At 43.2% G+C, this 14,958-nt stretch overlaps 1 protein-coding gene across 3 annotated transcripts in view; it reads right to left on the bottom strand.

Moving 5' to 3' along the window:
• The window catches only part of CCDC186 (coiled-coil domain containing 186), a 54,258-nt gene that overhangs the window by 27,089 nt on the left and 12,211 nt on the right, over positions 1-14,958 (bottom strand). For all 3 annotated transcript variants that reach the window (XR_014789485.1, XM_084846161.1, XM_084846162.1), the window contains exons 3-6: positions 8,691-8,817; positions 6,302-6,430; positions 2,377-2,589; positions 25-144 (exon numbers count right to left, since the gene is read on the bottom strand). Coding sequence is in view for 2 of the 3 variants with exons in the window: in XM_084846161.1 (XP_084702287.1) it covers positions 25-144; positions 2,377-2,589; positions 6,302-6,430; positions 8,691-8,817 (589 nt within the window). In the remaining variant the exon portion in view is untranslated. The remainder of the gene's footprint in view (positions 1-24; positions 145-2,376; positions 2,590-6,301; positions 6,431-8,690; positions 8,818-14,958) is intronic.

Genomic DNA, 14,958 nt, shown 5'->3' with positions numbered 1-14,958 from the left:
AGTGAACCTCTCTAGCATACCAACCTTATGTAAATCCATTTCAGCTTTCAATTTGTTTTGAGCCCATTTCACTTTGATCACATGGGAGTTGATTTCTTCTTTTAATTTTTCTATTTCTCTTGACATTCTGGTAGCTTCACCTTCCTTTAAAAGGTTAATTTTTAGATGACATTAGAAATTCTGTCTTTTACACTAAATAAAAAAATACCATCTACCTTTCTGCAACCAGTTGCAGTTAAGCACAGACAGAAGTGAAACATAAAGCATTTAGTGTGTGCATGCACACGCGCGTGTCTTAGCTTTCTAGAACTCTGCCTCCCTGCATCTCTACTGTTTTATGACAGCTAGAATGACAGAGTCTTATCTCTGGAAAGCCTTTAAACGTCTCTCTTGCAATCAGATAGGATCACTGACAACGCAATGGTAGTGCAAAACCTAGTGCTGCATATGTTAGCAATACATTCAAATGACACCTGGTCTGATTTCTTAAGAGCACTTTGAGACCCACCCCCCTACCCCGGGAATCTCTGGTGGCTTGCTTAATAATATAAGAAGAGCCATAATGGAACAGACCAAGGGTCCATCTAGTCCAGCATTCTGTTCACACAGCTGCTCACAGGAAACACACAAGCAGGACAGGAGTGCAACAGCACGCTCCCACCCATGTTCCCCAGCAACTGGTGTACATAAGCATACTGCCTCTGATACTGGAGGTAGCACAGAGGCATCAGGACTAGTAGCCAATGATGGCCTTCTCCTTCAGGAATTTGCCTAACCTCCTTTTAAAGCCATCCAAATTGGCAGACATCACTATGTCTTGTGGTAGCAAATTCCATAGTTTAACAATGCGCTGTGTGAAGAAGTACTTCCTTTTATCCGTCCTGAATCTCCCATCAATCAGCTTCATTGGATTCCCCTGGGTTCTAGTATCCGGAGAGAGAGAGAAAAATGTCTCCCTATCCACTTTCTCCAAACCGTGCATATTTTACTTCACCTTCTCTTCTTCCATCTTCCTTCTCCATTTCTCCTCCCTCCCCACAGCCTTCTTTTTCACTTCCTCCATGTTTGGAAAACATGGAGGAAGTGAAGGGAGAAAGTGGTACTAGGAACCTTATACTGATTCAATTGGTCTATCTAGCCCAGTGTTGTCGACACTGACTGGCAGTGGCTCCCCAGGGTTTCAGGCAGGATTCTTTCCTAGCCATACCTAGAGAAGCCATGGATTGAAGCTCACCTGCTCTACCACTGAGTTATAGCCCCTTCCCACTGTAGTTTGTTCTGCATTCTAATATTAACGTGTGTGTGTGTGTGTGTGTGTGTTAATGCAGCAGAGGAAAAGGAGAACACAAGGCATTTGGAATGCAAATGAGCATTCTTGTACGTTTTACATCCTCATTATAAAGAAACTGAAGATTGTATGAACATGCAATATACACATATCACCACATGGGGGCAGCAAACCCCCCAGAGTACTGAGAAATGTGTGAAATAATTGTGTAAATGATGGTTCCTTGGTCTGACTTCTAGCCTGATTTTCCTTTGAAACCCTCCAAAGGTCACAAAAGGCTTTCAATGCATCTTTATTTTACAATTATACACCCAACTACTAGTTAAAGCTGCTCTCTTGGGGTTTTGTTTCTGGCAAGCTCAAGAGCCAGTATATGCAAGTCAAATATTGTTTTAATGATTTGAATAAGGGTGCAATCCTATGCACGTTTAGATGGAAAAAAGTCCCACGACTCCCAGCATTCACCAGCCAGGACTTTTTACTGTCTAAACATGCATAGGATTGCACCCTAAGCTACTAAAATGTCTAAGTGCAAATTATATTAGAGACCCAAAAGCACAACCTTAAACTTTACATCTGACACATAAATAACCCAGGAGCCCTATCCTACCAGGTTAGCATTCCTCATCTGGTGCCCTCCAGATGTTTTGGACTACAATTCCCATCATCCCTGAGCACAGATTATGTTGGCTGGGGCTGAGGGGTCGTCCAAAATATCTGGCAGGCACCACAGTGGGAAAGGCTGCCTTAGGTAGATAAAAAGTTCTAAGCAGACCCTCCATGCCTCTTCCAAAAATCAAAAACAGAAACAGCCCAGGTGTTCTTTGGTCATATAGCACACAACATCCAGATTTGGGATTATGATCTGTTTCCTCAGAAATATAGCTGCATTTTTTTTTCTCCATTTTCTTGTGCCCCCTCACTACCAGAATTCCCAGCTTCATACCCTCATTCTGACCCATTATATTCCACTTCACATTTAGATGAATAAGAAGCCAAGTTATTTGAGCATTTTCAACCACTTCTGGAATACAAGGGAAGTGGCAGCAATATACAACTACAAAAGAGACTCAATACAAGTGATATACCTTGGTTTCAAAGAGCTGGTGCAACCGTGCTTTTTCCTGAGAAAGCTGCTTTATTTTGTTAGCGTGCTTTTCTATTTCTTTATTTGCATCTCTCAGTTTTCTTTCAAGTACTTCTTTTTCCTTGCGGAGGTCTAGGGATTCCTTTTCTCCTCTGACGTACTTCATTACCATGGCTTCCTTTTCTTGGCGCGCTTCTTCACATTTCTTATTTGCCTTAGAATATAAAAAACGTAAGCTTAATTTCAGTAATGAGAGTGAATATATGTGTTACTCCCACCCCACCAAGTGATAACTATTTATTTTATTTATTTGTGATATTTATATACTGCTAAATATAACAAAATCCCTAAGGGGTTCACATACAAATATCAAAATCACATTTAAAATACAATATTAAAAACACAACATTAAAAACAATTCTAATCACAATAAAAACAATACCAGGAGCAGCAAGATGGAGCAGCATGATTAATTACAGCCCAGGGCAAACCTGGGTGAACAAGTGTGTTTCCAGGAGGCGTTTGAAAGATGCCGAATTTTCTGCCTCCTGAACTGCACGAGGGAACGTTTTCCAAAGGGTGGGTGCCGCTACCGAGAAGGCCCGCTGTCGAGGTATTGCATCGTGGCATTCTGTTAATTTCGGAATGACCAGCAAAACCTTGGCAGGACCAAGAATACAACATCAATGCAAGTGAATTCATGCCTGCAGAACACATAGCTTCCAATTGAGAGACCAGGCAAATAAAACTCATCCTAGGGCTTCCACTACTTTTATCCTGGCCTTCGGCAAAGCTGAAACAAATGATACATAAGACTAAGCCACCGTTTAGTGTTGCAAGAACAAGCCGCAGCAAGTCTCAAGTTTACATGTGCCTCCCTCTCCAGCACAGCTGTTCAGAAGCTTTCACTTGCATTTTCGATTAAGTGTGGCTTGTCTGGTTGTTCAATCCCAACAAACTTATATAATCTTAACTATGGTGTGCTGAAACAAGCCAACTTCAAATCATGAATTATGAGAAGCTTACGTATTACGGTAACTACAGTCCAGGTTTGGACAGTACGCTAAGCCAGGGTAGATAATCTGTGCCCTCGTTGATAATTTGAACTACAACTCCCATCAGTCTCAGGCAGCATGAAGAGTGGCCAGGGATTATGGGAGTTGTAGCACAAAACATCTGGAGGCATCAGGTTGCCTTGCCCTGCACTAAGCTGTAGTTAATCTAAAACAGAAATGGAGGCTTCTCTTCCTTGGGGCTGCAAAAGAGAAGAGGGGAGCAGGGAGAAAGCAAGCCTGAGGTTCGCTGCAACTTATCCTCATAACGCCAAACCATCGTTCAGTGTTCTGCGCAAGCTCTCCCATTGTGTTACAAACTGTTATTTCGTTATTTATCATGTCTGTATCCTGCCCTTTCTTGGAAGAATTTCAGAACCAGCATACATGGAGTTATCCCATTTTGTTCCTCTTAATAATACTTAGTGCAGGGCTGGGCAACTTGTGGCCCTCCAGATGATCTGGCCTACAAAAGCTCCCATCAGCCCTAGCCAGCATAGCCAATGGTGAATGACGATGGGAGTTGTAGGCAAAATGTATGGAGGGCTACAAGTTGTCCACCCTTGACTTAGAGCAAACTAAGGTTTCCGCTCATATACCCCAAATGATAATTCTGAAAGACATTTTACCTGTCTGGATAATGGTACACGGGATTGGATTTAACAAAGGCTTTAATTCCAGTTTCACTCCTTAACAGTCCCATTGTAAAATTAATGGTGGTTTTTTCCTGGATAGTGATTTATTTTAAGTAGTCGTTAATTCAGGTATGTTAATTACTACACATTATGGAAGCAGCAACATGCAAAGGTTAACTTTGTGGAGCAATTGACATGTCACAAGTGATCAAAGAAGAGTGGCATTTGCTGTATTATGACACACGGCTGTTTTCTCTCCTACCCTTCTCCCAAAGAATCCACTGCTCTATAGAAGCAGGGACACTGAGAAGTACAGGATTTGTTCCAGAGCAACCAAACTACAGTCTTATTTACTGTTCATATAGACACATTTATCAGCACACTGTTTTCATGTTTAAATATTTTTGTGGGAAAACTTTCAGATCTACAATTTTTATCACCTCATACTTCGGGAGTGGGGGCAGGGGCAGGCAGGGAAACGAATCTTATTTTGACATATTTATTTCATTGTTTTAATCCCTTTCTTCCAAGGATCTCGAACAGTATACACAGCGTCCCTAGTTTCTGTTCTCACAACAACCGTGTAAGGTTGGTTAGGCCAAGAGGGTAGGACTGGCCCAAAGTCACCAGTGGGCTACATAGTTGAGTAGGAATTTGAACCTGGGTCTTCCCAGTCCTAGTCTAACACTTTAACCACTACACCACACAGGCTGTCTGTATGAATTCTGGGCATCCATCAACAATCATTTGTCTAAGACAAAAGATGTTCAGCATTCATTTAAATATTTGTCTCCATTTTATGTGTACAGTACCCACATACTCAACTTATATCCCCATACCAAAAAAGGGAAGCACCAAAGAATGTTCAAACTATCGAACAGTGGCACTTATTTCACATGCCAGTAAGGTAATGCTCAAGATCTTGCAAGGTAGACTCCAGCAATTCATGGAACGAGGATTGCCAGATGTACAAGCTGGGTTTAGAAAAGGCAGAGGAACTAGAGACCAAATTGCCAATATCCGCTGGATAATGGAGAAAGCCAGGGAGTTTCAGAAAAACATCGATTTCTGTTTTATTGACTATTCTACAGCCTTTGACTGTGTGGATCATAACAAATTGTGGCAAGTTCTTGGTGGGATGGGGATACCAAGTCATCTTGTCTGCCTCCTGCGGAATCTGTATAACGACCAAGTAGCAACGGTAAGAACAGACCATGGAACAACGGACTGGTTTAAGATTGGGAAAGGAGTACGGCAGGGTTGTATACTCTTACTCTACCTATTCAACCTGTACGCAGAACACATCACGCAACATGCTGGGCTTGATGAAGCCAAGGCTGGAGTTAAAATCGCTGGAAGAAACATTAACAATCTCAGATATGCAGATGGTACCACTTTGATGGCTGAAAGCGAGGAGGATCTGAGGAACCTTATGACGAAGGTGAAAGAAGAAAGTGCAAAAGCTGGGTTGCAGTTAAACCTCAAAAAAACCAAGATTATGGCAACCAGCTTGATAACTGGCAAATAGAGGGAGAAAACGTGGAGGCCGTGACAGACTTTGTCCTTCTAGGCGCAAAGATTACTGCAGATGCTGACTGCAACCAGGAAATCAGAAGATGTTTACTTCTTGGGAGGACAGCAATGACAAATCTTGATAAAATAGTGAAGAGCAGAGACATCAAACTGACAACAAAGGTCCGCATAGTTAAAGCAATGGTATTCCCCGTAGTAACCTATGGCTGCGAGAGCTGGACCATAAGGAAGGCTGAGCGAAGGACGATAGATGCTTTTGAACTGTGGTGCTGGAGGAAAATTCTGAGAGTGCCTTGGACAGCAAGAAGATCAAACCAGTCCATACTCCAGGAAATAAAGTCAGACTGCTCACTTGAGGGAATGATATTAAAGGCAAAACTGAAGTACTTTGGCCACGTAATGAGAAGACAGGATACCCTGGAGAAGATGCTGATGCTAGGGAAAGTGGAAGGCCAAAGGAAGAGGGGCCGACCAAGGGCAAGATGGATGGATGATATTCTGGAGGTGACGGATTCGACCTTGTGGGAGCTGGGGGTGGCGATGGCTGACAGGAAGCTCTGGAGTGGGCTGATCCATGAAGTCACGAAGAGTCGGAAACGACTGAATGAATAAACAACAACAACAAAACCCACATACTGTTTCAAGTTCTCACACATTCTTTGTGATAGTCTCTGAAATTTAAGCTTTAAAATCCCTCTAAAGGTACCTGGTCTGTACGAAAAGCCATCTCCTTGTGCAGTTGCTGTATAGCATTTTTTGCAGCAGCATCTTGGGAAAGAAGTTTATCTTTAGCAGCTTTAACTTCTTTTTGGAGATCCTCTATTCTGGCCTCTAACTGCAAAGAAAATAGCAGGTAATAATAAAGCTGTGTCAGTATGCATTCTGTCCATGAGGCACAAACGTGATATGCTTATTTGCAGCTTGAGTAGAGGTCTTAAAAACTGTGACACATTAGATGTTACTGCATTTACAGTTTGGGAGAGATTATACTCAAGATCATGAAGGCCGCAGCCCAGGCATCTGTGATTTGCCCACGCGCATCTGTGAAAGAACCACGTGGTGTTGTTTCTGCTGCAACAGCAAATTAAAAGCATTCCCCTTTTTAGCTTGGTTTTGGTACAGGTCATCAAAGGTTTGGCAACAGGTTCAGCACACCTTCAGTTCTAGTTCATGTAAGAAGCTCCAAACATCCACGTTACAACTTAATGTGATGCTAAGTCACAAAAGGAATCAAAATATTTACCCAAGGGACTTCTCTTATCACTTCTCAAAAATAACAATGTATTTTCCCCTGGGAAACATGCTAAAAACTAGAGTTTTTTCCAGATACCATTACAGGCAGTTCTGTAGGGTGGAAAATTTTCCAACATGGATAATTGCTTTATTTTTCCACATTCCTCAGCAACATTGAATGAATGCCAATTGCAAATAAAGTATTAGTTAAGCTTGGCAGTTTCAAAGTTGGAGATGAGTGGTTGTCTGCATATTGTGCACCATTTTTTAGGTTGCTAAAAATTTATTAGTGTGTCAGTTTTCAGTACCTTTTTTCCTCTTAAATTTAAACAATGCAAGGGAAATACATACTATTGTCTTTAAATTATTACAAGTATGCCGTAAAATTTTCTACATATTATAACATTTAAGGGCACAATCCCATCCAGATAGGCGGCCACCTCCAAACTTGGGAGGCCACTGCCCACCCAATGCAGGGCAGGAGAAACACGGCAGGGATCATTACCTCTGTGCTTCTCCTGCTCTTCATTTTCGGCTAGACAGCCACTTACGGCTGTCTAGCCACAGGAGAACAGACTGGGGGAGGAGGCTGTTCTATGAAACGTTGGATGTGTTGTACAGGCATTTCCACCCTCCCTGCCCCAGAACACCCCCAGACACGCCCCTTTTTGACTGCTCCACACTCCTCTTGTACACACGGAGGACAGGGCTGTTCCCGCTGCCTCAGAGGCAGCGCAGAAGTGGGAGGAGATCGGTTCTCTGGGAATCGACCTCAGAGCACGGTCTCCGAGGTCAGTTCCTGGGAAACAAGATATCCTATGGCTGTCTAGCCGCTGTTTAGCGGCCACAGGATTGCTCCCTCTATCACATTAAAGTATGCTTTAATTCTCCCTCCCTCTCCATATTTCAGTCTAATACTCATGGTGTATTGGGACAAAAAATAACATGGATCACTTTTTTTTACCTTTGTTGTTTACTAAATAAAAATAAAATAAACATGCTTAATTAGATTACACTAGATTATATTAAACTGGAAAAAAATTCTGATGCAAATTTCCCTATTCACCTCACTGTCATAGGAAAATTTTCCAATTCAACGTTTTCCAGAAAACCCGCATCACTAATTGCAAGGCTTTTAAAACTATTAAGGGCACAATCCCATGGTCTCTGGGACCGTGTCCAAGGAGCCATAGAATATTGTGGCCCACTCTCTCCATGGGCAGAGAGGGAGGTCTGAAGTTGGAGGAAGTCTGCTGCCAGAAATTTCTTCATTGTGGCAATGGAAACCTCTGGTGTTATTGCTTCTCCACCTTCAGTACTCAGATGGCAATAGGGATAAAAAAGGGGCATGCCGGGGAGGAAAAGGGGGGGGAGCTTGGATCCACAGACCCAAAGCCCCCTTGTTCCACTGGTCTTCTTCCCAAATAGGGGGGGAACTATGCCAGTCCTGGAGCTGGTGTAGTGAATTTCCTTCCCATGGGAACAAGTGGGAGCAAATTGAAAAAGATAAGAAAAATTGGCAAGTGACACAGAAACAGAAAGGAAAAACTGCCCCATCCCCCCACCCCCCACCCTGGCTGCTGCAGACGACTTAAAGTGGCAATTCCTATGCTTCCCCCACCCTCTGCAGGCTTGCTCTGTAACTGAAGAAGCCTGAGACGATCTTAATGGTCTGCCAACTAACTAACATTCATTGCTATGGAAATTAATTCCCACAGAAAAACTTCCTTGGTTTTAGACTGTGCAACAACGGCACAAAAACAATCCTCTGAACCAAAGATCACCTTAGGAACATAAATATTAAAACAAACAGTATGTGAAATATCACAAAGAAGACATTAATAAATATAACACTTCTATACCTGTTTGATAATGTTGAGATGCTGTTTTTCAGTTTCTGTTCTTTTCTTCAACTCATCTCTTAAGTTGTCCTTTTCTGAACAAATGTCCAAAATTAGTTCCTGGTGCTTTTTGTTTTCTTTAATCAATCTGTCCATTAAAATAATTAAAACAGTAACTGAGAAGGCAGAGCCCAGTGCATAAGATGTAAAAGTTACGAAGACAGCTACCTTGCCAAATTCTGAACTGCTGCAGAGCCAATGTTTTCTCAGTGAGCCACGATCAGAGCACTACTATTCTCCTTTAGTCAGCTCCTCCCCCTCCAAAACTGTTTTTCAGATTCAGCCACATTGGTTTCAAAAGCACTAGTAAACAAAACATCATCTTACCAATTTCCTTTAGCGATAAGAATATATGAAGAGCTTTCCAGTACGCAAATGCAATTCTGCACACAGTGGCATGGTATGTGCCACTGTGACTACAAGCCTAGTCTATTGGTTACAATCCCATTATAAAGGGTTAATACCACAAACCAAGGACACAGAGTTATGCAGATTTAGCTAGCTTTGTGATGGCCAAAAACTATTAGCAACTTCCTCCGGGTACTGTCTCAGTCCCATTCCCCCATGCTCTTATACTCAATTTCCAGCTGCAGAATTAACTTCATGGCACTACATCTGCCAAGAGTGGCTATTGCCAAGTTAACAATGCGAGCCTATTCTATTGCACTAATGCAATGCTTCGGATGAGAATGCAAACCCACCATGCTGCACCAGAGATGATAACACTCTCAACAGTGCCCATACACAGGTGCTGCAACCCAAGAAATACCACACAGCTTTGTTAGAATTCAAAGTCCTACGAGATTTAGAAAATGAACGAAATCTGGGAAAATTGTGATGCAGACTGGAGAGGAAGGCACTTAAAGGGGCTGGCAGAAGTAAGAGATGCCCCAGATAAGGAGACAGAAGCAACACAATGATAAACCACTATAGCTTTTTCTACCTTTCTCGGGTTGACTGTTGCTGAATAGTCATTAGATGTTACAATATAGGCAACTGCTTTTGCTGCTGCTTGCCAGTCTGAGCTCTTGTTGCTGGTCTCAGGCTGGGAGCCTTTCGTCCTTCCTCCAAGGCAAGGGTGGGCAACATACAATCCACATGCATCCCCCAAATTTAAATAAAAAACAAACAAAATGGCACTTTTTAGTAGCAACAGAGTGCTAAAAGGGCCACATTTAGTTTGCTAGCAAGCTAAATTTAAGCCTTTTAACACTACTGAGCACTATGCAGCAGTTTGCTATCAAATTTGGGCAGCAAACCGGCAATTTTAAAAAAAGAATCCCCCACCCCACCGCCGTCAGTGAGGCCCATGGCAGGGGAGCTCTGTAGGACTAAAATAGCCCCCAGAACTGCTGCAGTTACCCACCCCTTCTGTTAGCCTTTCGGCTGAGCCCAAGTGTCCTCAGGTCCTCCCATGCAGTGATCATAATGCGTTGTGTGGCTAGCGGCTCATTGACCACGTCACCACCATCTGTAGGGGAGATGAGGACTCTTCCCATATGGCAAGTTGCTCTAAATGTTACAGCCGGTGTGGAGCAGCTGATATTCAGGGGTTATTTTTGCTTGCATGTGGGTTGCTTTAAACAGCCGTCACTTGGCTCTCTTTATGTGTAAATAAGCTCCAAGATTCCCATAAGAGGGAAGCAAAATAAGAATGTAATGTAAGAGGAGTCCTGCTGGATCAGACCATAGGTCCAGCTAACCAAGCATCCTGTTTCTGACAGCAGCCAACTCTGGAAAACTTATAAGCAGGTGATGAAGGCTTTTCCATTGTTTGTTCAAAACATCAAAAATGAAAAAATCCAAAAGCATCTCTGAGTATGGACTGTAATAATAATTTATTTATTTATTATACAGATTTGAGCATTTTAAAATGAGTATTTTAGAGGTCCGCATAATAAATATTTTATAGTCCACGACTATTTTAGAGATCTGCATAATAAATAAATTATTATTACAGTCCATATTCAGAGGCGCTTTAGGATTTTTCCATTTTTGATGTTTTGTGCGTACAGTGCCTTCCCCCTCGGTTTTCCATTGTTTGTTCCCAGCTGCTGGTATCCAGAAATATACCATCTCTGAATGTGCAAGTTCCATTTAGCTATTGTGGCTAACAAGCACTGAAAGAACTATCCTTCACAAATTTGTCTTAAGGCTTTTCAAAGCCATCTAAGCACAACATCCTGTGCTGCTGCACATAGATTGGTAGATTTTGGAATGCCAACTGGATAATTACACACACTATAAGCTGGACCCAAAGGAAGAACCCATGAAATACAAACATCTCATTTGTTCAACAGATACTTCACAAAGACTTCTATGATACTCTGGTTTGAAAGCTTGAATTAAAAAAAAAGAGTGGCATTTCAGCGCAAATTACACATTTAAAGCATACAAAGCATTTCACTGTTGTCTAGTTAAGAAACTGTAAAGAGAAAGAATAAGCATGTGTTTAATTTGCTGGTACTGTGTCTCACAATGCTACAGCCAAACGAACACCTTGAAAAGGTTTACAGATCAAGCTGTTTAAATAACGGTCTGACCAGAAATTGCCCAAAGCTTAAACTCTGCTCAGGGTGCCCTATGGAAAAAAGTTTATGAATTGCCAACATCAGTTTCCCAACAGGAGTTTTAACACTGCAGGCCAGGTTTTCGTACTCTTATGGATGAAAGTCGACATGATTGCATTAATGAAGTAGTCAGAAGGTCGAAGGCTGCATGGGGAGAAAAGACAGCTGGCGTACTTGTAGCACAACATAAAAACAATACTGAACAGGCACAAGAAAATCTGTACTGGCACAGCAAGGACAAGCAAAATCCAAAAAGCTTGTCCATATACAATAGTTCTGAATGATTGCCAACTCCCATCTATTGCGTATTTTGCAAAACATACGTTTTGAGTGGTAGCCAGTTCATACCCAAAGAGCATTTAAGTCAGCCTTCCCTAATCTCGTGCCCTCCGGACGTTTGGGACTTCAACTCCCAGCAGACCCAACCGTCATGGCCAACAGTCCGGAATTCTGGGAATTGTAGTCCAAAACCCCTGAGGGGGACTAGATTGGAGAAGGCTGGTGTAAGTGATTATGTTCATGCTGATAAGGTATTACTCTTCAGAGCCTCCAGTCAGAATGGTTGCTGGTAAGGTTTCCCGACTGGGCCAGTGAGGATCTAATGGTAGTGGTCTGTTAACCATGATTTAGGAACAGGCCATGGCTATTGCCTTTCACCATCATTTATCGTTGTGCACACACCAATATTAAGACAATTACCCTCTCACCTTCAAATGATGGGTCAGAAGCAGCCCAGGTTTAACATCAGCGCACTTATTATGATAAGCTACAGCATAGGGCAGCAGCGACAATGGAAGTGGAGGGGGAAACATATACACAAGGGAGGAGGGGAAAGCATACAATTCTGTGTGGACTGTTCCTCCTTCACCATGCGTTGGTTTTGTTTTTAAATGAAAACTACTAATATTCCTGCACAAACCCCCTGAAAGTAGGAATCACAGTAGGGCTACTGGTTTGTTTCCCAGAAAAAGGATATCTTCTCCTTGAATCTGAATTTTACCTCTGTTCAAAGTGGACTGGAGTAAAAGTGACCTAGAATAACTGACACTGTAACTCAGGCCGACAAATATGTTGTCTGTTCGATCCAGAGGTCACCGAATCACGGGGTTTGTTATTCTGAAGTTTGACTTACAACAGAGAACATTTCCTCTAACTGCGGGATCCAGCAGTATCTTTATTGTGTTAAATCAATACCTTAAGAACTTAAACAAACGGCTGTCTGGAAATTTTTCACACACCTTCCTATCTGCTCAACCTGCTGTGGCTGGAAATTCTCTTTGCTATCACACAGTATGTCCTGGGAAGGCCTTGGCTAACAAGCAATCCACAAGATGGAAGAGTCTAGGTCATGCCAGGGCATGACACCCTATCAGAAGCAGCGTTAAAAAAAGGATCCCAGGGCTGCCATTTCTGCATTCAAACCCTTGATATGAAGGAGGTGAGGCTACTCCCCTCGCCACACAGATTTTTCACACAGATCTATAAATTAGGAAAAATGTAATCGCCTATTTCCCACCTCCTAGCTGAGCAGAGCAGAGGAAACTGCTCCAGCTAGTCTAAGGACTGTAGAAGCAAGTGAGCTCCCAGAGTGAGTGAACAGGGGGAGCAAACAGGAGTTGGTCAGCGGAGTTCGGCAGGAGAGGTCAAGGGGGAGCCCCCTAACATTTTTTTTTTAAAAAACCATTTTTAAAAATTTATTTTTCTTGTAACACACACTTCCATACCAGTGGGACTCTGTTTTTAACCTCCTGTGAGTAGAGGACCAAGCACAGGCTACTCTAGAACAATCAGAAAGCTAGACACAAAAAGGGAAAAGAGACTATGGAAGGACAAGACTCCCCAGTGGTGGTGACCTGCAAGGTGTGTGCAATTTTTGTTTTCTTGCCTGAGAACAACATGGCCTACAAATACAACAAGTGCAAGTTGATCACACTTCTAGAAGAAAAAGTAAGAGGACCGGAGCGGTGACTGTCAACCCTCCAGGGAATAAGAGAACACGAAGAGTTCTTGGACAGAACGGTGGAACTTTTTTTTTTTTTGCTTTGCCATGATAGGCTGCGTAAATATTTACGTAGCCTACCACGGTTAAATACAGGGACGCAAACGGCGGCAGCTACGGCAGCCGCCATTTGCGTCCCTTCTGCCCAGCGGCCAGATGTCTGGCTGCGGGCGGAGCCGGCTGGTGGTTCTGCGGAATCCCCGTGGAGCGGAGCCGGCCGGGCAGGACTCCAGGGGGCGGGACGGAGTGCCTCCCCCCTGTCGAGGATTCCGGGGGGCGGGACAGAGCACCTCCCCCCCCCGCGAGGCAGATCCACGAAACGATAAGTGACTTTCGTACATCCCTAAGCTCTTATGCCTTGAGACTCCCTCCCAAAGTGCCGGCTTGCGGCCACCTCTTTTTCTATTCCTTCAACTATCTCCTCTAGAGATGCAGCTGAAACGCAAAATAAGATGGGTCATAAGTTCAATCTTGTATGATTGTAATTCACAAATGTATAGCTAGGCCTGTTGTGATGCACAGGGCAGAAATATTATATTACACACACACAATTACCTAGGGTAGTGGTGGGCTCTCCCACACTGGAGGCATTCAAGATGAGGCTGGACAGCCATCTGTCGGGGATGCTCTGACTTGGATTCCTGCCTTGAGCAGGGGGTTGGACTCGATGGCCTTGTAGGCCCCTTCCAACCCCACTATTCTATGATTCTATGAACTACTGCAGCACAGCGAAGAACAGAAGCTTGAAGGGCAACAGCAAGCTGAGGCAGAAGAGGAAAATGCTGAGGTGAGGAAAAATGAAGTAGAAGATACTCCTTGGAAAAGGGTGACAGTTAGGAGCAGAAGAAGCCACCCTGCACCAGTGGAAGCAGTGGAGCTATGGAACTGTTTCCAGGCACTTGAGGATGAGACTGGAGGACAGCCTGCAGAGAAAGGATTACAGGGGAACCTGCATGAAAGTGAGCAAGAGGCTGAAGGTCAGTCAAGCAGAGGCAATGAAACCAAGGCCTACAACAACAAGAAGAGAAGAGTAGTAGTAGTGGGAGACTCCTTGCTGTGTGGGATCGAAACCCAAGTATGTTGCAAAGACCCGTGGACTCGCCAGATATGCTGTCTCCTGGGAGGACGGATTAGAGACGTAACTTGAAGGGGTGCCTGCACTCATAAAGCCCACTGACAGGTATCCCTTTCTTCCCATCCATGTGGGAACAAATGATACTGTCAAGCAGAGCTACGAAGAAATCACGTCAGACTGTGAAGCTTTGGGAATGAAACTCAAGAAGTTTGGGGTCCAGATAGTTTTCTCATCCATGAAGGCTCATGCACCGCAACGGAGAGCTAATAGCGCCCAATAATAGTCTTCAGAAACATGTAGGAAGAAAGCCAGACTATGAAGCACATGGTCTTCAATGTCTATATACTAATGCCCAGAGTATGGGAAACAAACAGAACGAACTTGAACTCTTAATACAGGAGGGAAATTATGACTTGATAGGTGTAACTGAGACTTGGAGGGATGACTCTCATGACTGGAATATAGCAATTGAAGGATATAACTTGTTCAAAAAGAACAGGAGGAACAGAAAGGGAGGTAGGGTTGCACTATATGTTAAAAATACATAGCTCTGCACAGAAATACAGGAGGATGAGCTCAGTAGCC

The sequence above is a fragment of the Heloderma suspectum genome, chromosome 3 (genome assembly GCF_057233095.1).
Source record: "Heloderma suspectum isolate Gila_16-S chromosome 3, 16-S_ref, whole genome shotgun sequence".
Lineage (NCBI taxonomy): Eukaryota > Metazoa > Chordata > Lepidosauria > Squamata > Helodermatidae > Heloderma > Heloderma suspectum.
This window is presented reverse-complemented; position numbering and strand designations above follow the sequence as displayed.